This window comes from Leptodactylus fuscus, chromosome 3, assembly GCF_031893055.1.
Source record: "Leptodactylus fuscus isolate aLepFus1 chromosome 3, aLepFus1.hap2, whole genome shotgun sequence".
Taxonomy (NCBI): Eukaryota; Metazoa; Chordata; class Amphibia; order Anura; family Leptodactylidae; genus Leptodactylus; species Leptodactylus fuscus.
This window is the reverse complement of record NC_134267.1, coordinates 58,138,276-58,163,759: the sequence shown is the minus strand read 5'-3', so window position 1 is coordinate 58,163,759 and position 25,484 is coordinate 58,138,276. Positions and strand designations below refer to the sequence as shown.

The 25,484-nt window shown below is 41.0% G+C and overlaps 1 protein-coding gene across 1 annotated transcript in view; it reads right to left on the bottom strand.

The window, feature by feature from the left end:
• Positions 1–213: 213 nt before the first annotated feature.
• Positions 214–25,484, bottom strand: part of ADGB (androglobin) — a 214,934-nt gene continuing 189,663 nt past the window's right edge. The window contains exons 31-35 of the mRNA XM_075267640.1: positions 14,385–14,549; positions 13,075–13,183; positions 7,197–7,293; positions 4,728–4,911; positions 214–402 (exon numbers count right to left, since the gene is read on the bottom strand). Of these exons, the coding sequence (XP_075123741.1) occupies positions 214–402; positions 4,728–4,911; positions 7,197–7,293; positions 13,075–13,183; positions 14,385–14,549 (744 nt within the window). The remainder of the gene's footprint in view (positions 403–4,727; positions 4,912–7,196; positions 7,294–13,074; positions 13,184–14,384; positions 14,550–25,484) is intronic.

Sequence of the window (25,484 nt, the reverse complement as noted above, 5' to 3'; positions counted from 1 at the left end):
TCCACAATAACAAAGATTCCTGTAACGATTTTCTTTGCCTTATTTACGTATATTAGAAATGAAAGCTTTGTAAAGAAAATATTTATTTTGTATACTGTTATAATGATTGCAAATTTTTTCCAGTTCGGAGAGATATGTTATAGTACACTTATATATGTTATCATTAAATACCAATAGAAAGCATCAGTAGGATAGATGGAGAATTTGACCACGTTATTTCTTTTTTCCACTTTTTGCACTTTTTCCCTTTTGGGCTGATGGAGTTTTCTTGTCTTCTTCTAACTGGCCGATGTCTTTTTCACCGGCATGAACTTCCTGCTTTAATTTCTCTTCTTCAAACTGTTTTCTTCTGTATGCTTCCTGAGTGCTAAGAATCTGCTCCCGACTTCTATCAAGTGATGTCTGCAAGAGAGTGAAAATTGTACTTAATTGTATATATTAATGTGAGCTTTGCTGCACTAATTTCCAGGATGGTGTAACACATAGTCATAATATATCTACATTTTTCATTTGACAATATCTATAAAGCGCTGCAGAGTATGATAGTGCTATATACCGTATTTTACGGACTATAAGGCGCACTGGACTATAAGCCGCATTGCCCATGAGCGCCTTATAGTCCGTCTCGGTTCATATATAAGGCGCACCGGACTATAAGTCGCAGTCCGGTGCGCATTATATGTTATTGAAAGCGGCGGCAGGCAGACTTTGCCAGCGGCCGCTTAACCCCCCGCGTGCCAGCCGCTTTCTATTGGAAGCGCTCGGCAGGCGAGGAGGGGCTCTATCAGCAAAATCATGCTGATAGAGCCCAACCGTAATGTTGTGAAACTTACCGAGCGGTGCAGGGTGGGCGGGCATTCAGGCCTCCTCTTCCTCCGATGTTCCGTCCTCCTCCTCTGCCGCGCGCTGATAATGGCCTGGGCGCATGCGCAGTAGTAGAAGCATTATGATATTGCGCATGCGCCCCGGCCATTATCAGCGAGCGCCGGAGGAGAAGGACGGAACATCGGAGGAAGAGGAGGCCTGAATGCCCGCCCGCCCTGCACCGCTCGGTAAGTTTCACGTTCTGTTTCAGCGTGACAGCAGGGCTGCCGGACACTTCCCATTCATTTCTATGGGAGCCGGCATGCGAGCGCTCCCCATAGAAATGAATGGACTGCTTTTTTCCATTCATCTCTATGGGGAGCGCTCGCATGCCGGCTCCCATAGAAATGAATGGGAAGTGTCTGTCCATTCATTTCTATGGGGAGCGCTCGCATGCCGGCTCCCATAGAAATGAATAGGAAGTGTCTGGCAGCCCTGCTGTAACGCCGGCGTGTACTGCTGTGATACACGCCGGCGTTTATGTATGTATGGAAGCGGCACGCAGACTTTGCCGCCGCTTCCATCCATATATAAGGCGCACTGGACTATAAGCCGCACTTACGATTTCTGAGGAAATCGTAGGTTTTTATGTGCGCCTTATAGTCCGGAAAATACCGTAAGTAAAATAAATTATGAGATAGTATATATACATAAAAGGGAGACTCTATAACACAGGTCAACAGCATTTTTGGGGCCAAAGATATTTCAACGAATTTAGGGTAACTTTGGGGTGCTGATTCTGAATATGTCATCAGTTTTGCCAGATTGGCTCAAGTTTTTGAGATTTGAGATTCCATGTTAGGATACTCCCATTTTCGTTTCTTATGCTTATTGAATCCTTGCACTTGCACTGCACAGAAATAACAGTCATCATGATGATTTTTTTGCTCTCTCCACACCATTGGAACACGAAATTTGAAGCTTTTTCTTTGTCCTTTGCTCCATTTTCGTAATAATTCGATACATGCTTTGCACACTATGTGTGGTGCCCAAGACTTGTCTTGGTCCCCAAGCATAACCTCAAAATAGGCCAAATACACTTTTTTATGAAGTCTGTTATGTTTCTTCTATGTTTTTGCAGTGTATATTCACCACAAATGTAACAGAATGAGTCTGGATCGTTAAGACAACTTCTTCTTGATGAGTTCATGCTTTTCATTGGAAAACAGACAACAACATAAAGTTAGTGCAAAAATCAAGCTATGAACAAACTTTTAGAACACTAATTAACAAAAAATTATATTGAGAACTGCTCAGTTCAAGTACTAATCCAAAGAAATTAATGAGATGATGCGTCGCATTTACCAACAAGTGCTATAAATAAGATACCAAAAATCTCAAAAACTTGAGCCAATCTGGCAAAACTGATAGCATATTCAGAATCAGCACCCCAAAAATACCCCAAATTCATTAAAATATTTTGGACACCAGTAAATTTTTTTTTTTGTTGACCTGTGTAATAAATGTGTTTTGTATAGGGTGTTCTATAAGTACTGGACTGAATACTGATGGTTTACAATGAGCTCTTCAGTATCCTTGTGTCATTCCTGGTCCCCTCGTACCTAAAGAAACCAGAAATGTCTATATTACATTACTACAGACTGGATTGATTTGTTCCATAAGCACATATTACTGTGAACAGAGCGTAGAAAGTGTTCCATCTACCATAGGTTACCATCGCGTAGTTTCTCCATGTTCTTGTAGAGACCAATGCAGCTTCAATAGTACAGAAATGTTAATAGTGCCTATTGCTTGTATGCTAAGGGTATGTTCACGCAGGCTGAAAAGATCTGCTTCATGAATGAGGAAACGGTTTGTGACAATTTCTTTCTGTTTTTGCAAAAAATATGTCAAAAACTTTGTTGTTTTTTTTCAATGTGTTTTTCAGTGTGGAATCCGCCTGAAGATAGGTCACGTTTTTTTTTGTTGTTTTTTTTTTTTAATCTAGCTGAATAAATCAGCTAGGACTAAAAAACTGCTACTGACTCCCATTGAAATTAATGGGGGCCTGCAAATAACTCCAAGTGAACACACCCTAGCAAGCTCCTTATAGTTATGCTTTATGCTGAACATTATCTGTCCACCCAACACTGACACGAAAGTTAAAACAGTGATTATTAGATGGAAATAAAAGCAGGGATCTGAAACACTGAGGACCGGTTCACATCTGTGTTCAGGTCATTCCATTCCCCTCTCCATCGTGAAAAATGCAGAGAGAAAAGCAGCACTTTTCTATCCGCATTTTTCTTGCGTAAACTGAGCGGAAACCACACAGACCCCGTTAAAGTCTATGGGGTCTGTGGGTTCCTAAGGTAACCACTTTTTATCCGGATTAGATTTCAGGGAGGTTCCTGAAGTGGATTCCACAAACCGAGACCAATGTACAGATGTCGACTGGGCCTAAGATGCATATTGCAAAGCACAAGAACACCCCCAAACTTAACTAAGAGCTCCACAATTTTTTTTTAATCAACATTACTATCCAACACAATTTCATGGTATATATTTATAGGGTGTATCTTTCGTATCCTATTTTTTTTTTTTTATAGTAGCTGTGTTTTTTCAGGCATATAAAGCTATAACATCAGCTTATTTTTCCACTGCCAATAAATGAAACAAGAAAATTATGGATGCTTGCATCTATCACTATGGTGAGATCTCTGCCTATAGAAATACTGTATACAGTTAGTAGTAAATAAATTGGGGAAGGGGAATTTTTAGTCTGTTTTCCTGAAGTCTAATTTGCACCAAATGTATCAAACATGGCACAACATCTAATCAATTTGGCACATTTTAAAGGGGTGGTACCCCTAGCTCACAATTATCCTGTAAACACAGTGTAGGGGATAAGCATTAGGGTGATGGGGGTCCGAGAACATGGAACAGAAAGTCCCTCTGAATCCTCCCTTGGACCTTGGAGTGCCGGCATTAGACCTTCAGTCACACGGAGGATTTAGGAAGATTTTCTGTTCCTGTGGCTAGGAAACAAGTGTGTGTAGTGGCACAACCCCTTTAATTCTAACACTTCTGCATTGAGATTTGGGAGTTTGCAACTATTTTTGCATAACTTTAGAAAAGTCATATTTTATATAACAGACAATGCTTAAATTGGGCCGGAACGTGCCGGAACTCAGTTCTGGCATAAAGACAAACTGTCTTTCGAAGTATAAAAAACCCTACAAACACCATTACCATTATACCCAGGGGCCTTTTCAGACCCCTGATTATAATGATTGGAGGGCTAGGAGAGGTGAGGTGGGGGGTTAATTATTCCAGAGTTCCCCATAATTTTTTTTTCCCAATTTAAGCCCTGATAACAGGTATATCAGTTTACCAGGCAAACCACACATACTCACAGACCTCCATGGTTCTGAGAAACATACTCACTTTAGTTATGATTTTCTATACATGATACACAGATCTGATTCCACACTAAGGCTGATTTTAGGTGTCCTAAGATACTTCTACTTCCTGATACATTCTTCATATGCTGTTATATCCCACACACATATTTACATGAAAAGCCTACTGTCACAATCCTCAAGATGGCAAACAATGCAACTGATTATGTTAATGTATAACTCATGAAAACCCAATGTGTGTTCCTCCAGGCATGCATATCTAATGTGCCTAGATGGTTATCTAGTACTGGACTTGGGGTAAAATAAGGTTTGTCTCAGACTGTCAAAATATAGGTTATGTCCTATTTTCGGCCATTTTCACATATCCCCCCATAGACTGAAATGTATTGAAAACAGGTTGTGGAAAATGGATGTTTTTCTTGGCCATTTTGCACCTCATTCATGTGCATCTAGCTTAAGAGTAACCACATCATCCATTTATCTAATGGACATATTTTTTACCTGCAACTCTTCATACATTTGTAGAACTCTCTGCTTTTGCAAATTTCTGGCATTTTGTTCTTGTTCTCTTTGCTTCAAAATCTCTTCTTTGAGCTGTCGGAATTGTCGGATCTCATCTGCTTTCTGTAATGCTTGCTGCTCAATGACATGCTCATCTCGAAGTACTGGTTCTGACTGCCTGCTTCTGAAAAAGAAATATGTTGTTAGAATGCCAAAAAGCACACAGAAGTGATTTTATGTTACTACTAGGTCCAGTATGTATACTAGGGAATGTGAGAAATGCACAGCACTCCAGAGTGGAACCGTATGGATTATTTACATTCCTAAAAACAGTTCTAAAATGTGCCTCTTTTCCTTTTGGAGCGGCCTCTGGTATGAACTATTCAATGATACCCAGAACATTTTCCTATTCTAAAGCATTTCATTCTGCTAATACCATGTTGTGTACCAACCTATACGGTCTTTGGATCAAAGGACTGCTACTGCCGAGACTGTTTGGAAGAACATGTCTTGTAGCAGGTCAACCAACAGCCACAAGAACCAGTTGTGGATGTCGATTTAAGGGGTTTGGCCCTTAGCACTTTCATATATGCCCATGGTCTATGCAATAACGGGCAATACCTGAGGTGCCCATTTGCTAAGGAAATTCCCTTGCAGTACCCATTTGCACAGGCGCTATTTTTTGAGCCAGGAGTAGAATGAGCAATAAGTAATTCCTATATATTTCCCATTTCTTTTGTAGCCATTCTTGGATTTGGCTCAAAAAAACGCAGCAAAATCTGCAGAAACAAAAAAGCTGTATTTCTGCAACGTGAAGACTCAGCCTAAAACTGTTCTCCCTTGTGGTAATAACACAAACTTAACTAAAAACTGGAGTACATGATGTTTTCCATATCACTTTTTATTTCCTTGGCAGTTATTAAAAGCATCAAAGAAGAAGACTCAGCGAAGTCTTATAATACTCTAAATATGTGCAGAATTGCCGCAGAATTTCATACAAGTATGCCAACCATGAGGTTGCGTATAACAAACATGCTCTAACAGTCTAATAATGTGTAAAAATATGCAGCATTAGGGTGGAGACTATAGATACATCTCACCCAATGAATAGAGGTATTTAATAGGGATCCTGCAAATATCTGCCACAATAAGTTATGGTTGCTGATATGGCACTGTATAGTATACAGTGAAGAAGTTCCTCAGTGATGGCCTGTTTAAAGAGGATCTTTCACCACCTCCAACAAGTCTAACTCATCATATAATATCATATGCTGTTCTACTGGCTGCCTCTGAGTTCTGAATCAGACCCAGGGCTGCTTTAATCCTATGGTTGCAGGGGCCCCCTCAGTCGCCCCAGATCCCTACAGGACAGTCCCACATTTTGGGTGATGTCTCACTCTTCTGGGCGGCAGGCAGTAATCTCAATGCTATCTGTGTCCTTACAACAAAGATAGGCCCCGGTCACACAGTGCAAGAGGGGGTGGATTTTGGCACGGAATCCATGTCATAATCCGCCCCCTCACAATGGTTGTCTATGTAGACCGCTAGCGTTCTTTTTTCCGCTAACGGCATGTTAGCGAGCTGCCCTTTCATTAGGCGGAATCCGTGGCTGATTCAGCCACGGCGTCTGCCTCGCTGCAGCATGCTCTGGACTGGGCCCATTCATTTGGCCCTAATCCAGAGCAGAAAGCCGCAACAGGATGTCGTGCACTGCACAGACATCCTGTTAAGGCAGCCACAATAGAATATGCACACGCAGAATTGCATGTGAACTAAGCCATAGAAGTGAATACAATAGTGGAGCACGGAGCTATGAGCCTTCAGCTGATAATATCTGTGGCAGGGAAGTGCAAAGAATGCTGATCTGCAGACATTACAGATGGAGCCTGCAGGTACGGGGAACATGGTTAGGTGAGTACTCTATTTTTTGGAGGGGGCCGGGTAAATAAAATTATAGGGGAGGGGGCACTGGGGGTTTCAAAAAGTTTGCACAGAGCTCCCCCCCAATGCATTAAAACTGCCCTGATCATACCCCCTGCCTAACATTGCCCTTCTGACACTACAGAGCAGAAATTGCTAATCAGACAGAAAAACTAACTGTGCCTGTTGCTTGGCCCAGAGGGGGCAAGAGAAAAAAAAAATTAAACTGCGCTGGAATTGGTGGAGGTGGTGAAAGATCCTCTTTAACATTATTCTAATAATAATAATAATACTAATAAATAGTAACAATATCATTTCTGCAGTGCTTGATAACAATGACAAGGTGGAAAAGGAGGTTAAAAGGAGTCTACCACCTCCCCGAAGCCCATGCACTGTAACGCCCGGTTCACATCTGTGTTTGGTATTCCATTTGGGGAGTCCACTTGGGGACCCCCTGAACAGAATACTGAACGCATTAAAAAGCGTATAGCTAAGAAACTACACGGACCCCATAGACTATAATTGTGACTAAAATATATGGATGCTTACCTAATAAATGGAAATAAGTCTAAAGATTCTAATTCTCCTTTTGGTGTTGGCACATGTTGGTCTGATGGCTGAGGCTCTTGGATTTTTGAGGCCAATACTATGGAAAGAAAAAAAAAATGTGTAAATTACATTAGTGAGTAAAGGTTCTATGTATAACAAAATACTAGTAAGTTCTCATTTTTGTGGGCACAAACAAAAAAAATATATTTACTAAAGAAAGACTTTGGAACAGTGATACAGTACTTCTACTATATTGATCCCTTAGATACAGGCAAATAGCAATCACTATACTGTATGTAGCTAGCTAGATAGAAAGAAGGGGACACCTCTTATGCATAGAACAATGTGATGCAGGGGCTAATGGGCTGCAATGGCAGCCAGGGGTCTAACAACAGCACAGGCTGACACACTGTAGTTTCTTAAAGACAGGCAAAAATGCTTTAGTGTACTACGTATACCAAAGCATTATATCATAAGATCACATTATGATGTCTCCTAGTTCTAACAGTAAATTAAATCTCTAGCATTGCTAATCTGTCGATTTAACGAGAGATTTTAAAAAATGGCACCTGCTAAGCACCCGCAGCATAGTGGGCACCAAAGAAAATGAAAAATTTATGAACACAGTGATACAAAAACCAAAAAAAAAATCACTAAAATAGGTTTAAGAGTGAAGAAGGCAAATCCTTGAGTAATAAAGTGTTTCAACCTGACAATGGCAATTTTTTCACAAAATAAGACAGAAATGCAGAAATTGTGAGATTAAAAATATAAACATTTGTGGACACATTTACAATTCCAGCACCTTTTTGATACTTAGGATTTCATATCTTTTATGCAGGTGTCCGAGGCTGCTGCTGTACTGAACAACTACTTCAGTAAATACTGGTGACAACAAGACCTGCAAGTGAATTTCAGTGTTTTCTTTTGCCAATTGGCAAGCAATAATAATAATAATAATAATAATAAATATTATTTGTATAGCGCCAACATATTCCGCAGCGCTGTAAAATTAGTAGGGTTCAAATACAGACAGAAAGATACATTACAAAGAAAGTCATTTCACACAATGGGACTGAGGGCCCTGCTCGCAAGAGCTTACAATCTATGAGGTAGAGGGGGTGACGCAAGAGGTAGCAGGGGCGGCATTGCTTATACAGTAGTCAGACACTTTTGTAATAGAGGTGACTGTCATTACACAAACATAAAACTTTATGAGCCGTCACTAGTCATGTCCTTTAACATGTGGATGGTGCTTGGAGATATAGAGTTAGCCTGAAATGGCATCAAATCATGTGGGGTAATGTGGGAGATGGAACAGAGGAGGGTTAAATTTTGGGGATTCTAATAACGGTTCGGAAGGGTTTACATTAGGAATTGTGATAGGCTTGTCTGAAAAGATGTGTCTTTAGTTTGTGCTTGAAGCTGTAGAAATTGGGAGTTAAATCTTAATGTCCATGATAGAGCATTCCAGAGAAGTCTTGCCAAACGGTAAATGAAGCCAGCTACATCCAGAATGTATATAGAAAATTCCGCGGCAAACGTAGATAAAATATAACTTTTATTCCATACTTCCAATAAAAAGGTTACAAAGCAACCATGGTGTCAAGTCTATGAATAAAGCGACGCGTTTCGGGACACACGTCCCTTCTTCTCGGCTCAAACATATGACTACACACAATCTATTTAAACCATTACACAGGCTTGACTACACCCACTGCCCTTACGATTAACTCTTACATTGCTGTGCTTGTTATGTGTTATATATCAAAAAAACTTATTATTAAAATAGCTATAATACAAACACTATGCATATTAAGTACTAATACTCTCACAATTCATTAAGGGCAGGATAATATCTGATATACATATAAAATATACATATAAAAAATTGGAAAGTGATCCAACAGATACTGTACGTAAAAAACTGGAAGGCATTGTGAACAAAGGTGTATATTTAGGAATTTTTTCCCAGGAACAGGCTAAATTTTTAATACCTAGTCATCCAATTATGGCCATTTTTCACGGCCTGCCGAAAACGCATAAGGAACGATTTCCTCCACCATTACGCCCGATTGTGGCGGGTATCGGTAGCATTAGTGAAGCACTATGTTCATGGTTGGATGATTTATTGAAGCCTCTTGTTTGGCGTACACCTGGTTTCCTACGGGATTCAAAGGCTGTATTGCAAATTTTTGAAAATTTTCTATGGAAATCGCAATATGTTTGGATTGCGGGTGATGTGGAGCAGCTTTATTCGAGCATACCACACGATGTTGCTGTTGTGGCGTTGGAGTATCATTTATTGAAATATAGTAAGTTTTCTTTACAATTATGTGAGTTTATTTCTGAAATTACACTTTTTTTACTTCAACATAATTTTTTCAGTTTTGATGGAAATTTTTGAGTGATAACTTTATATTTTATTCTATAATGAATAGGCAGCCAATGTAACGACTGGCACAGACCAGAGGCATCGCTGTAGCGTCTAGCCTGATAGATGAGCCTGGCCGCTGCATTCAGAATAGATTGTAGAGGGGAGAGTTTAGTAAGGGGAAGACCAATTAGTAAGGAATTACAGTAGTCAAGGCGAGAGTGAGTCAGAGAGACAATAAGTGTCTGTAATGTATCTCTAGTAAGGAAAGGGCGTATTCTGGAGATGTTTTTGAGGTGGAGGTGACATGAGCATGCAAGTGATTCAATATGGGGAGTGAAGGAAAGGTCTGCGTCAAACATGACCCCGAGGCAGCGGGCATGCTGCCTAGGAGTTATAGTAAGGCCTGAGACTACAATGGATATATCAGGGACAGATCTATTAGAAGGTGGAAACAGTAGTAGTTTAGTCTTAGAGAGATTTAGTTTCAGATAGAGTGAGGACATGATATTTGAGACAGCAGAAAGACAGTTGCTGATGTTCTGTATTAGTGCAGGGGTGATGTCATGGGAAGATGTGTATAATTGGGTGTCATCAGCATAAAGATGGTACCGGAAGCCAAATCTGGCAATGGTTTGTCCAATGGGGGCTGTGTAGAGAGAAAAGAGCAGGGGGCCGAGGACCGAGCCCTGAGGAACCCCAACAGCAAGGGAAAGCGGGGAGGAAACAGAGCCTGCAAATGATATACTGAAAGTGCAGTCTGAGAGATAAGAGGAGAACCAGGAGAGCGCGATGTCCTTGAGGCCGACTAAGCGGAGCATAGTGAGGAGGAGTTGATGGTCAACAGTGTCAAAAGCTGCAGAGAGAGGTCCAGAAGAATAAGAAGAGAGAAGTCACCATTAGATTTAGCCATTAGGAGATCATTGGAGTAAGCAGGGATCCAATTGCAGTGTCCTTGGGTAGACTAGTGTACAGAGGGAGTCATATATAGATATGTCAGTATGAGCAACATCAGCAGGTGGGGCCCCAACCTAGTACAACTTTTTGGTGTAGACAGCAGGATCACTGAGTATCGGCACAAACACAAGCACCTGGACCATGGCAGGATCCCAATTCTGGTTGCTAACCTTGGATTTATTGTGACTACTATATTCTGCCTACACAAACCTCTGATCTGACCCTCCCTACACCTTTATCCTTTTGCCACCAGCTACACCCGGAACACTCTAAGGGTAAGTTCACACGGGGTATTTTTGGAATGGAACTTGAGGTGGAGGCCACTTCAGGTTCCGGTCCAAAATACGGTAGCTGCGACTGGATGCTGGTGCAGTGCACTGGCATCCAGTCGCACACTCTGCTCCGGATTAGGCCGAAATGAATGGGCCTAGTCAGGAGGGAGTGTCTACAGGCGGATGTTGCGAGACAAATCCGCCTAAAAGAATTAGCATCTCGCATCTTTTTCCGGGCTCCCAGAAAAATGAACTGACGGTTTCTCACTGATTTCAATGGGAGCCTTCTTTTTGGACAGGATTTTGAGGCGGATACGGACTCAAAATCCTGACCAAAAAACTCTGTGTGAACTTAGCCTAAGGGTCCATTCACACGGAGGAAAGTGCCGCTGTATTTAGCGCTGAATTTTCCGCATTGAAACAAAAGCCTCCAATTGATTTCAATGGGCTCTTCTAGCGTAAAAAAAAGCCTCCCATTGAAATCAAATGGAGGATTTTTTCTTCAGCGCGGAAAATTCAGCGCCAAATACAGCACCACTTTGCTCCGTATGAATGGACCCTAAGAGGTTGCGCACAGCTATGTCCAGATTCCTGTATGGGGTTAAAACATGAATACAAGGAGGGTTACTTAAACAAAGCACCTGGGAGTGTCCCAAAATCAAACAGATTATTCGGTAACTTGGTGCTTAGTGGGCCCACATGCTGATGATCGTGAAAATTTCCTCAAGCCATATACCTTGCTGGAAAACTAAAGACCGATCTTCAAGATTTCTACCAAGAGCTTGAACATTAGCGTGAATATTGTTATATGATGATGCTACAATTCATAAACACCACTGCATCTTGCCTAGAAACAAATCGCAACTTCTGTTCCACTCATTCTGTAAATTGTAGCACCTCCTGTTCAGTTGTCTTCTCCACGCATAACCAGTGGCTCTTCTAGTCTGCATCTCTCTCTCCCTACATGTTATGTTGGGGATTCCTGAGCTTCCTCAACTAGTGTTTCATCCATTTTGACTTACATGCACACCAATTCTCCACTGACCTGACTAAAGTCACAGTTAATTGTTTCCTCATTGTCCAGGTCAGCTATCTCTTAGGCCAATCCAATCTGAAAATGTGGTAGACCTGAAGTTAGCAACTTGCAGGTGTTCTTGGTGTATGAACAACATTGGCAGCCTCAGCCCTTTTTCTTTACATCAAGGTACTCTAACTGTGGGGAAGTATGCAATACAATTGCATGTGGTCACAGCAGAACTAGCTTGAAATAATGAAGCCCTAGTAGGTACATTTTGGGAATGTCTCTGGTCACATTAAAGATAGGAATACTTTGATACAACTTGCTACTTGTATCGACTTACTGTTTAGGAAGCTATCTAAATTGCCTAAGAATCAAAGACTCCTAGGCTGCCTCCATCTTTGAAGTAAATGTGCCTGTCTCTGTAATTCCTATCCTTCTTGGTCTGCCATGGTAAGGCGTCAACACACCAGAGGGGTCTATGTAGCTTTAAAAAAATGTTCAAGCTCTTTGGAAACAGTCAGATTTAGAGCAAGGATTCGTTCAATCTCTACATAGTCATCAGGGCAATGGTTGGTCTAAATGAAAAAAATGAGTTAAAGGGAAGTGGATAGGTTGGGAGAATGCAGACCACATACAAAGACTGCAGTTTATAAGTAGGACTAAGGAGGGGTAAGAATGTCCCACAAGGCAGATACTTGTTCTACCTAGGGGAAAAGTTTAGGAGAGCGGTCAGGCAAGCAAAGGAGGCTTGTGTACCTGGTCAAATCTTAATAAACTGTATTCATAGAATATACATTCCCATCAAGAGTGTTAACAGTACAGCTATATTGGACTCTGAACAGTTAGGTTGTGTAGTGTGATCCAATTAGAAAGGCTTACTTAAATGAGGACCTAACTACATGGTCAACTACATGTAGTCTCAACAGACATATGGGTAAACAAGCAAAGCACTACATAGGTATTAAGGATGGCATATATCATTAAATTGGACTGACATGTCAGATTTTTTAGTTCTAAACTTATTTTGTTTTTTTGGGTTGAGTGGCAGCAATGCTGTTGAGCAGACATCTCTCATCTTACAACATGCACTGTTGATCAAACTACTGTTAACTGTAAGATTTTAGCTGAATGAATATACTGCTATTGTCTTAACAACTGCATATTGTACCAGACAGAATGATTTACTGACACATTCATAAACAATCATCAAAACTGCATTCTAGAATCAATTCTTTTCCACACATTGGTTTTTACCTTCTTCCTCTGAAGCTGAAACCTGGTCATCTTTAGGAACATTTTCTGCCTGTTCAGCAGAAGCTTTCTGTATGTACTTGTTCACATACTGCAGTCGTGACTGTAAAGCCTACAAGAAGTTTTCAGATATTTAGTAAATGAATGAAAGAGAAGCATGGAGAACTATGTTCATATCTATGTCACAGACTCCATTGCTTTGTAAAGGAAAGAATAATACTGGACACAATACTAGTTTTTCCTTAAAAAAAACACACCAAAAAAAAGACAAAAAATGTTTTGTTTTTTTTACATGACTTGACAGGATCCTATTATAGGTCATTAGGGTAAGTCAGATCACCAGTGGTGAATGCTGTGTGACAGATTTGGAACTGGATCATAGTTATAAAAGATATAAATTGATTCTTTTGCATGGACTCATACTCCAAACCTATGGGTGGAAAATGTTTTCTACTAGCACCAAACTGCCATTGTAAGGCAACCAAAGACTTACTGCCAAGCTCCCAATTCAAGCACCTGCATTGTTTCCAAACAGACCGCCGTAGGCAAACGCCTGTCACATATAGTAGGAGAGAATTATCAAGCAAAATGCACCACACAGCGAGGCCTAAGTTGAAATACTGTGCTCAATAATTCTCCAAAACATCTTAAGGAATCTTAATTGGAGTCTCTAAACTCCCCGTTTTTATTCATATGCTAATTAGCTTCCAGCCAGCACAGGAAGTTCCCAGCAGCACTCGTCTCTCTGCTATTCTCTCCTATCTGTGTGTGCAAACAGGAAGCAAGAAGTCATCAGCAGCAGCAGGAGCCTGTGCTGTACACATTCATAGGAAAGAATAGCAGAGGGTGCACGATGAGACTTCCGGGGTGCACCAAGAGGCTAATTAGCATATGAATAAAAACGGGCTCATTAAAAAACCACTGAGGCGATTTACATACAAAAGGTAGGTGTGAAATAGTCTTTCTAAAGGCTATACAAATATGTGCTTAGTTAAAAATTATTTTTCCCAATGATAGAGCCCCTTTAACACATAATGTCCGCATCATTTTAACCTGGGTGTGCGCAGACCCTGTGGCACACAAGTGCCGCATGCATGTTTCAGCAGGAAGGGGTTAAGATATTGTGAATAAAGACTCCTAATTTGCATACTACCTAACAGAGAGAGCTGTGACTGCTGTGACTTCTACACTGTATTGTTTTTGTTTATGAGGGTGACCATGAGGCAGATGTGAACAAAGTCTAAATTACCTCTACTACATTTTACTACTATTATTATTCTAATATTTGCAGACTTGTTCATTCTTTGACTTACCTTGACAGCTCGTCCTGGTTCTGCCAACTCCCAGGCTTGTTTCAAAGCTCTTATCTCATCTATACGCTCAGTGTCTTTCTTCACCTCTAGCGTGTCCGCCTCACTTGTTTCACTGACAAATCGCAGGATCCAGGAAGGTTTGTTTAGATCAATTTGCAGCTGTGCCTGAAACACATTGACAGCACAGTCAAATCTAAGCACAAAGTAATTGATGTTGCAAGGCAGATATTTCAGTATACTATGGCTACAATCAGACAACAAAGGTGCAAAACACATGTGAAAAATGTCTATTTTCTAAGGCCGTTTTGCACCTTAGGGGCGGCCATTTTCATGGATCCCCCATACATTACAGAGTGAAAATGGACAAAAATAGTACATGACCTACATCACAGTTATGAACAACACCATTTGCTGAGTGGTTACGAGTGTTAAGCATTTTTCCCATATTCTGTAGTTTAAAGGTTTGTACCAAGATATAAACTTAACCCCTATCAATAGGATAGGAATTCACTTAATAATAGGTGAGGTTACAACTGGGACTGTGACCAAGAACAGGGCTCCAGCTCTCCAATGTTGATGGAGCAGCAGGACAAGCATGCGCCCAGTCCATAATTTATTTTTCTGAGATAGCTGAAGACATATGTGCGGCAAAAATTGCACCCTTCTCTATGCCAGATAACTGGAAGAAACACAAAGATAAACTCCTCCCACTTGTATATATGTCATGTCTTTTTCTTGATCTTTTACAAGTATGTGAGGGGAGAGAAATTACTGGTTGTGTTCTAATGGCACGACAGTCAAACGTAAATGTAACTAATCTCATGATTTTGCAAGTAAAACAAGTATCACTGTAACAATTGGGTAGTCATTGTCTGTCGCGTTTGGGAAGGGTTTTGTCCCCATGTGACAACATTAGAAGACGGCGTTATAAGGGGAGCATATGTAAATAAAGGAGGCTAGTCGTCGGTGCTAAAAATTATAGTGTACAGTAAAAGGGGATTATCGTGGCTTGTACTACTGGGACATGGAGGAATCTGGATGGCACTTGCAGCGTTCCATGTATAGCACCCTGGGGTCAATCGGGGGTATAGTTTCAAAATATACGGGCCTATTGTGGCTGGCTATGTAGAAAAACTTGGCATGGGGACCCCCTGAACAGAAGACCGAATGCAACTGCAGGCGGTGTGCAGTAAAAGCACACGGACCCCATAGACTATAATGGGGTCCGTGTGCTTGCCACGCGCTGCCCGCACGAATCATGAGGACAGGAAAGTAGATTGTTAACTACTTTCCTGTCCGCATGATCCCTGAGGAGATCTGGCAGCAAGCACACAAACCCCATTAGGCCGGGTTCACATGGGGTTTTTTGTTCTAGAAACTGAGGCGGAGGCTGCCTTAGTTTTCGGACCAAAAAACGGGTAGCAGTGACTTGATGCCGATGCAGTGCAGTCGTGCACTCTGCTCCAGATTAGGCCCAATGAATGAGCATGTCGCAACTTTTTTTTCAATGAGCTGAAACAAACGGCTCCTGGAAAAAAGAATTGGCCGGCTCCCATTGATTTTGGTCAGAATTTTGAGGCACATTCGGCCTCAAAATAATGACCAAAAAACTTCCTGTGAACTCAGCCTTATAGTCTATGGGGTCTGTGTGCTTTCGTTCGGTAGTCCTTGGGAAGGGGGGGGGGGTCCTCATGCAGATTCCCCCAGATGGAATACAAACACAGATATGTACGAGGCCTTACCTATATAACAATCAGCATCTGGAACCTTTACATCTGTTTCTATAGCCTTGTTTTGTATTTAGCCATAACACTGATATCATTTTTCTATATTACATGTAGTATTTTTTGACCTTGTGTTTCTGTTTTATTCTTCCTCAATTTTACATTAGGTGTTATTGATACATGTATGCCGTATACCAATACATTTTCTGGTTTCTGCATACCATATATCATAGCTATGTATTAGATTTTCTACTACAATAACAGGTACAGTCATGTATTGACATATTAACTATGTTCTCACAAATGACACATACTATTGTATTCTTCCTTAGATCTTACAGCATCAATGAGAAAAAATTATAATAATGTGTATTTTATGTTTTTAAAGATGCTCCCGAGAATCAGAAGTTCCTCAGATTCAGAGATTCATATATACCTCAATACTTTGTTTGTTACATGATATTGTCGGCATGTTTTTAAGCAGGTTTTATAATGCTGATGTGCATGGTATGATACTACTGGAACACTTGGGGGCAGCATTTGCCTAAGAATTCTAGAATAATCCTGTACATCATCACAGTGCTGCAGTGATTTTATGCTAAAAGTATCATTGACATTCACTCGTTTTAGATAAAGAGTATGTTTTGGGATTAGAAACCCAATAACAGTAAATTACAAACCATTTATCGTCAGTAATATAAGATATTGCAAATCAAATTAATTGGAAAATTTCATTTGCAAAGTGCCACACAGTAAAAAAAAAAGTAAATGTACTTACATCTGAGAGCACTGAAAACCTGAAGCAAATGCTGTAAACTTTCATGTAAAGATTTCTTTATGAGCTATGCATATTATTTTACATATTAGCTTTCATAGTCATAATAATGGCATTTATGCGAAAATGGATTGCCATTTAACAAATCCTTGAGAATATCCTTTTTGAAGCCTTGTAAGAAGGTTGAAAACTGAGCTACTATCCTCTCACTAAAAATAAGAACCCTACTTAAAAAAACCCTCACTGCTAAACTGGACCTGCACTTGTATCCTTTACTCAGGGGCGTAACTACCGTGGTAGCAGCGGAGGCAGCTGCCACAGGGCCCAGGATACTAGGGGGCCCAGTGACAGCTGGTACCGCTGCGGATGTTTTATTTTTAAATAGGCCGTTACCTGCTGGAGTAACTCCAGCACGTAACGGGCCCTATTTACTGCAGTGCCGGGGGCTGCCTGAAGATGAAGAGGAGCTGCCTCCTCCACAGTCCATCTTTTAACAGTTGCAATTGCTGCCTTTACTACTGCAGCCAAACAGGGGCCGCCTGCTGTCCGGGCCCCTGCTGCCTCCCAGCACTTGCATAGTGACAGCGGGCAGGAGAAACTTCTATCTCCTGCCCGCTGTCCCCAGGCCCTGTGCTGGGAAAAAAAGATGATGTTTCCCCCTGACGAAGCCACGGTAGTGGCGAAACGCGCGTCGGGGCGCGTTCACTACATGAAGGTCCACCCATAGGTAATTTACCACTTGGTATCATGTTATTTCACAGAATATTTGCACTTTAAAAAACTATATGTTATATATGCACTTTAGAAACTATGGATGTTTCACATATCCTTATATATATGTAATGTAAGTGTCATTTATTCATCATCAACCATTAGTATTCCATCTTGGGCCTTCATTGTTCTGTTTGGTTGTATCACCCCATTCATTATTTCTGTCTTATATATGTTTTAAAATGTATTTAAATAAAGCTTTATATATTTTTTGCTAAACATTTTCTGTGGCAGTGCGCTTTTTTTAGCATAGTGTTCTATTTATATTGCTTTGCCAATTTTTGCCCTATATTTAGTTGTGTATACTTATTGGCATCTATACTAGTAGATTGAAGGACCTGAGACATGACGTCATCAAAGGTCCTTTAATCTACTAACATAGACTCAGTGTCTTTTGTGGGCGGAACTACCTGGATTGTACAGGTCAGTGTACAATGGGGGGAATGGGTTATAGGCTGTGAGGAAGAGGGGTACATGGGTGTGCAGGCTGTCTGTGAGAAAGTCTGCACCCCCATTCCTTCCTTTCTCGCATACAGCCTGTACACCTATGTACCCCTCCTACTCACATTCTGCACCCCCCATTCTGCCCTATGTGAGCAAGAGGAGGGAATGGGTGGTGTAGGCTGCGTGTGAGCAAGAGGGGTACACATGGGCATGCAGGCTGTGTGAGCAAAGAGGGTGACCTGGGGGCGCAGGCTGTGTGTGTGAAAGAAGGGGGAATGGGGGTGCAGGCTGTGGGTGAGCAAGAGTGTGGTGAAATGGGGAGTTACCCCCTCCAGATCACCCTCTTGCTCGCACACAGCTTGCACCCCCATTTCCCCTCTTAATTATACACACCCTGCACCGCACGCCGCCCTCTTATTCACAAACAGCCTGCACGCCCATGTACCCCTCTTGGAGGGGGGCCCATGTCAAAAGTTCGCCACAGGGCCCCGCCATTCCTAGTTACGCCACTGCCTTTACTTTATGTTAGATCAAGAAACCCCACCTGGTTTGTATTGCCACTGTATGTTTGCCATGTTTTGCTTTGTTATGCTATACAAATGTATTCTATATATGTGTCATGCTATGTTCTACTGTGATGAGTCACCAGCAACCAGCAAGGTGCAATGTCATGTTGATACATCTTAACATATGATACCATTTTAAGTGATGGGACGGCATACCAATAGGTATAATGTTGCTACAGAGGAAGTCTACATTGTGCCACCTGTAAATGCAGGAGCTACCTAACAATTCAAATAAACTGCCAGGTGGCACATTCTGTGAATGCAGGACCCCCTGGCAATTCATATGGATAGCTAGTATAGCACCCCAGTGGACTAATGGAAAAAGAACTGATTTATCTGCAAATGTCTAATGTTACAGCATGTTAATTTTCATTTTGCACATGTTGTAGCTGAATAAGACCAGAATTTCTTTAAGTGCTCATTCACACTGGGCAAGAGGGGGCAGATTTTGCCGCTGAATCCACATCAGAATCTACCCCTTCACAATGGAGGTCTATGTAGACCGCTAGCTTACTTTTTTCCATGAGCAGCATGTTCCCACTCACAGAAAAAAAGAATCGAGCTGCCCTTTCTTCAGGTGGATTCCGCGGCTGATTCAGCCCCGGTGTCCGCCTTGCGGCAGCACCATCCGGACTAGGTCCATTCATTTGGGCCTACTCCGGAGCGGGAAGCCGTGACTGTCGCATCACAATCAGGACCAAAATACGCTATACCGTGCCCCGTGTGAACTAGCCCTAAGTGAAACATACTATTTATGCTGGGATTCAGTAGATAGTATAGGAGACTGAGGGCATCATTCAACTTAGAGCAATTGGACTAAAGTTGTTTTTCTCACTCTTCAGGAAAAGACAATGGAGTTCTTCTCCTCTCCAGTGTGGGGGAAGGAGGAAGCTGGACTACCCTGGTCAGACAGGCACCAAATTGCTGATACAAGTCAGTCCTAATGTAATTTTGCAGTCAGGGCACAACAGAGACTGTGAGATTAATTTTAGATAAACTACATAACAAACTAACTAATGATTTAGCCTATGAGCCACATGCCAAGTTGAACACACTTATTGAGATTGCACCCTGTAGCCTGGGCATTGAAGGCATTTCATGGTGTTTTTATGAAAGAATTGATGTACACTTTTGTGCAGAAGACTACATCAGCCAGGGAGACACTGACTGACTACAGAAAGTACTATCACTCAGACTTATAATTTTCTTAAGAACTGTGCCTTCATTCATAGAAGAGTTGCTATTTGCGTTACTTGTTTTACCTTAAGTAAACTGTGAGTTGTTACACCATTCAACACTGTCTTCTCTACTCTGCATCCATCATCAAGGACACTCCAACCTCTATCAGGCTCGGGGAGGCTTACTACAGGAAGCACCCAAGGCACACTACTACCACTATCCTTCACACTACAGGTCCCCTCATTGCAGCTTCAGGTCTGAGGTGTGCTAGAGGGTTTGTAAAGTTGATTAAAGTCACCATGAGCTCAACTGTGGTGAACTACTCCTCCCAACCTCCCTGCTTTCCTGTACTGGGTTGCTGCTCCCTCCCATCCATCACACCCCTTAGATATAGTAGGCAAAGAGCATTGCCTAGTTTAGACTACTGTATTTGATCACACAGCTTACGCAGGCACTCCTACTGCATGTAGCTTTAAGAATCCTTGTACTTTAGTTTTACTTTGTAGCGCATAGGAACTCCCAGATCATTAGGGGTACTAGCGAGAGCTGGGTACTGGCCAGTACCTGACTAACTAAGTGATTATTAAATTATTACTAGGCTGGGAAGAGCCAAAACCATGGGCCTTCCCACTCTGGTAATGCTTGCCTTCTGCAACTTGTACCTGTGTGGGTAGGGAAAATACTTAGGGAAAAGGCACATGGAGAAATGCTTTTTTCCCCCAACTTATTTATCTAATTAATTCAATTTAAGTTTTACTCCTTGCCTTTCAAAAGCCATAACTTTTTTACTTTTCTGTTCACAGAGACGGATGAAGGCCTAATTTTTGGGGGACAAATTTTATTTTTTAATGGTATTTTGAAATCAGACTTTTTCCGACCCTGACTCTACCACAGTTCTGCAATATGCCAAATAACCCAAATAACAGGTGTTATAAACTTAGATTGACCATGTAAGGATTCACCAGATTTATCATCCAGCACCAACCAGGGCATTAAATGTTTGCACTGTCTAACTATTCAACATTTTTAGTAAATCTATCCCATTGTTTTTCATTCTCACAGATCCTATACTTCTTAGTGTCTCCCCTAGCCCCCTTCTACCATCATAAAGTCTCTACCACCTTTTGTTCTCCCTGTTTCCTCCTCCATAAAGCAACTAATCTGGCTCCTTATGGAAATAATGTATTTATCTGAAGATCATTTTCTGATTTAGGTACTAAATTGTACACCATAACGTGCCTCAAGAGAAGGCGGTGCAAAGGGTAGCATCCAACCGACATATCGTCTTGACTTGCAGTGACATTTGTTTCCCACAGATTGGAAAGCGATGACAACAAAACCATGACTTCTAATAGGAAAAAACATTTTAAAGGGTTGCTCAATTCATTTTTATGGATGACCTATCCACATGATGGCCTTTTTCAGGTTTAGGAGCCAAATGTATCTTGCTCCAAGTGGAGGGTGTTCAGTTATCTACAAATGACACTTCAGTAGTAGTAAATACACAAGGCAAAAGAATATTTTAATGGACTTTTAAAATATAAAGATACCTTCAGGACCTGATGCTTTGCTAGTGAGAGCAGAAGATAATGCTTCTTGCAATTCTGTAATCTTAGTAATAGCTCCTGAGATCTCTACTTGCTCTGATATAATATCAGAAAAGCAATCTTAACTAAAAAGTAGGACTGGGTGATTTCTTTCGTAAAAATACATTTTTAGATTTTTTTTAAGTTTATGAGGGATTTTTAAATTTAATCTCTATTTTCAGTGAGCAGGCAAAATGAGGAGGGATCTGATAAATTTCATGCAGGCTTCCTTGTCCTACCATCCAACTATGACTGCCTACAGTGAAGAAACTGTCAATCAGAAATATATCAGACTGTGGCCTCATGGATATGACCAAACGTGGGTTCTGATTTTTTAACGGAAAGCACCCGGATCACACTCAGATGACATACAAGTGTCATCAAATTGTCAATCCTGACTGTGTTTTTTAATGGCTGAGATATAACTGTTTGCATTGACCCTTCCCAGACTCAATTTCCCTGAATTATTAGAGGCCCTACACATGTTCACAGTAAGAAGTCAGAGAGAAAAACATGGTAAAGAATACAGTAGATAGCCAAAATAAATAACCCAAAAATAACTATCAGTCTCAAAACCAATAGCGCATATACCAGAAACAACTAGAGACACAAAATTAAAAATGTATGAACAATTTTATTACTAAATATACAAAATTTATAACAATACACAGACAATACACAAAATGGGGGACACAAGCAGGGGAAAATCCCCACTACATGGCAGTAAAATACCCTAACCCTCCCACGGGTGGAAAACGAGACACTTCCCCCAATGACTATAATATAGCAGAATAGGAAACATATCTGATGAAAAATATAGAGTGTTGGCCAAAAGAATTGGCACCCCTGCAATTCTGTCAGATAATACTCATGTTCTTGCAGAAAATGATTGCAAGCACAAACTCTTTGGTATTAATATCTTCATTTATTTTGCTTGCAATGAAAAAACACAAAAGAGAATGAAAAAAAAGTCAAATCATTGATTATTTTACACAAAACTCCAAAAATGGGCCGGGCAAAGGTATTGGTACCCTCAGCCTAATACTTGGTAGCACAACCTTTAGACAAAATAACTGCAAACAACCGCTTCCGGTAACCATCAATGAGTTTCTTACAATGCTCTGCTGGAATTTTCTTTCTTTCTTTTTTTTTTTTTAATGTAGATTGTGAGCCCCGCATAGAGCTCACAATGTACATTTTTCCCTATCAGTATGTCTTTGGAATATGGGATGGAAATCCATGCAAACACAGGGAGAACATACAAACTCCTTGCAGATGGTTTTATGCCCTTGCCGGGATTTGAACACCAGGACTCCAGCTCTGCAAGGCTGCAGTGCTAACCACTGAGCCACCGTGTGGCCCCCTGCTGGAATTTTAGACCACTTTTCTTTGGCAAACTGCTCCAGGTCCCTGAGATGTGAAGGGGGCCTTCTCCAAACTGCCATTTTGAGATCTCTCCACAGGTGTTCTATGGGATTCTGGTCTGAACTCATTGCTGGCCACTTTAGAAGTCTCCAGTGCTTTCTCTAAAACCATTTTCTAGTGCTTTTTGATGTGTATTTTGGGTCATTGTCCTGCTGGAAGACCCATGACCTCTGAGGGAGACCCAGCTTTCTCACACTGGGCCCTACATTATGCTGCAAAATTTGTTGGTAGTCTTCAGACTTCATAATGCCATGCACATGGTCAAGCAGTCCAGTGCCAGAGGCAGCAAAGCAACCCCAAAACATCAGGGAACCTCCGCCATGTCTGACTGTAGGGACCGTGTTCTTTTCTTTGAAGGCCTCTTATTTTTCCTGTAAACTCTATGTTGATGCCTTTTCCCAAAAAGCTCTATTTTTGTCTCATCTGACCAGAGAACATTCTTCCAAAATGTTTTTTGGCTGTCTCAGGTAAGTTTTGGCAAACTCCAGCCTGGCTTTTTTATGTCTCTGGGTAAGAAGTGGGGTCTTCCTGGGTCTCCTATCATACAGTCCTTTTTCATTCAGACGCCGATGGATAGTACGGGTTGACACTGTTGCACCCTCGAACTGCAGGGCAGCTTGAACTTGTTTGGATGTTAGTCGAGGTTCTTTATCCATCATCCGCATAATCTTGCGTTGAAATCTCTCATCAATTTTTCTTTTCCGTCCACATCTAGGGAGGTTAGCCACAGTGCCATGGGCTTTAAACTTCTTGATGACACTGCGCATGGTAGACACAGGAACATTCAGGTCTTTGGAGATGGACTTGTAGCCTTGAGATTGCTCATGCTTCCTCACAATTTTGCTTCTCCAGTCCTCAGACAGTTTTTTGGTCTTCTTTCTTTTCTCCATGCTCAATGTGGTACACACAAGGACACAGGACAGAGGTTGAGTCAACTTTCCATTTCAACTGGCTGCAAGTGTGATTTAGTTATTGCCACCACCTGTTAGGTGCCTCAGGTAAGTAACAGGTGCTGTTAATTACACAAATTAGAGAAGCTTCATATGATTTTTCAAACAGTGCCAATACTTTTGTCCACCCCCTTTTTTATGTTTGGAGTGGAATTATATCCAATTTGGCGTTTTGACAATTCTTTTTGTGGTTTTCCATTGAAGACAAATTAAATGAAGATGATAATAATACCAAAGAATTTGTGATTGCTATCATTTTCTGGAAGAAAATGAGTATTATCTGACAGAATTGCAGGAGTGCCAATACTTTTGGCCAACACTGTATATGTGGTCAAAATAGGTATAAATAGATTATCACCAAGTAGCCTAAGGTGAAACAATTGCCTGACGCGCATTTCACTAACACCCGGCTTCGTCAGGAGGCCTACTGATGAAGCTGGGTGTCGGCGAAACGCGCATCAGGCGTTTCAGATTATCCCACCGGTGATGTACTGAGTGTCCCCCTCCTCTTCTATTGTTTCATTTAGACTATAGGAATCATGTCTGTATCTATGGGTATGTATGTGTGATCCCATTTGGGACACTTTTTACTCTTTGATATTCATGTGACCATGGTTATTTTTATATCATGGACTGTTAGGTCATTGCATTAAAATTGTTTCACCATAGGCTACTTGGTGATAGATAATCTATTTATACCTATTTTGACCACATATATATTTTTCATCAGATATTTTTCCTATCCTGCTATATTATAGTCATTGGGGGAAGTGTCTCGATTTCCACCCGTGAGTGGGTTACGGTATTTTACCGCCATATAGTGGGGGATTTTCCCCTGCTTGTCTCCCCCTTTTTGTGTATTGTCTGTGTATTGTTTTAAATTTGGTATATTTATTAATAAAATTGTTCATACATTTTTAATTTTGTGTCTCTAGTTGTTTCAAGAATACAGAAGAGACAGGAGTTGATTTCAGTTCAGGGTTTTACAGTAAAGATCCAAAATGAGTTAATAAAGTATGCTACAGCATTTACCAGAGGTTAGGTACACTTTAAACAAGCAGGAGATTGATTATTTATAGATGATAAAAATCTACCTGGTCGGTGTGTTTCTCTACAATTTATACTATGATGCACAAACTCCTTCCCCTTAGATCTTTCCAGTAAGTAATCTTTATATTTAGCTTCTGCTTCTTTGAAAGCAATCAGGCATTTATAGTTCCCCAAGGAGATAAAACTCTCTTCTGCATTTAGAGACACTTTTCTGAAAATCCTATTTACATTTTAAGGAGTGCTCTTACATCTGTATACCCTTACAATATAATATCCTTAAATAAGTCTTAAAAGTGCCCCACAAACCCTTTTTAGATGCAAACACTGGGATTGGTTTAGAGTGGAAAAACCACCTGACTAGCTCTCTTTAATAAGAATATAGCACAATCCCTCCATGTCAACGTTTTGCACATTATTGGTCTTGGGATTGAACTAGGAGGACTTGGCCTCAGGGGTACTCTATGAGCCTGTTCCACTGAAAAGGCATTTGTTAAAACCTCCCCCTAGAAGTTTAGAAAAGACACTTTGAAACAAAGTCCTCGAATGATGTTTCCTCCAACCTTTTTGGAAAACCCGCCAACTCTACATTACAACAATGCAACCGATCCTCCATTTCAGACATTTTATTAA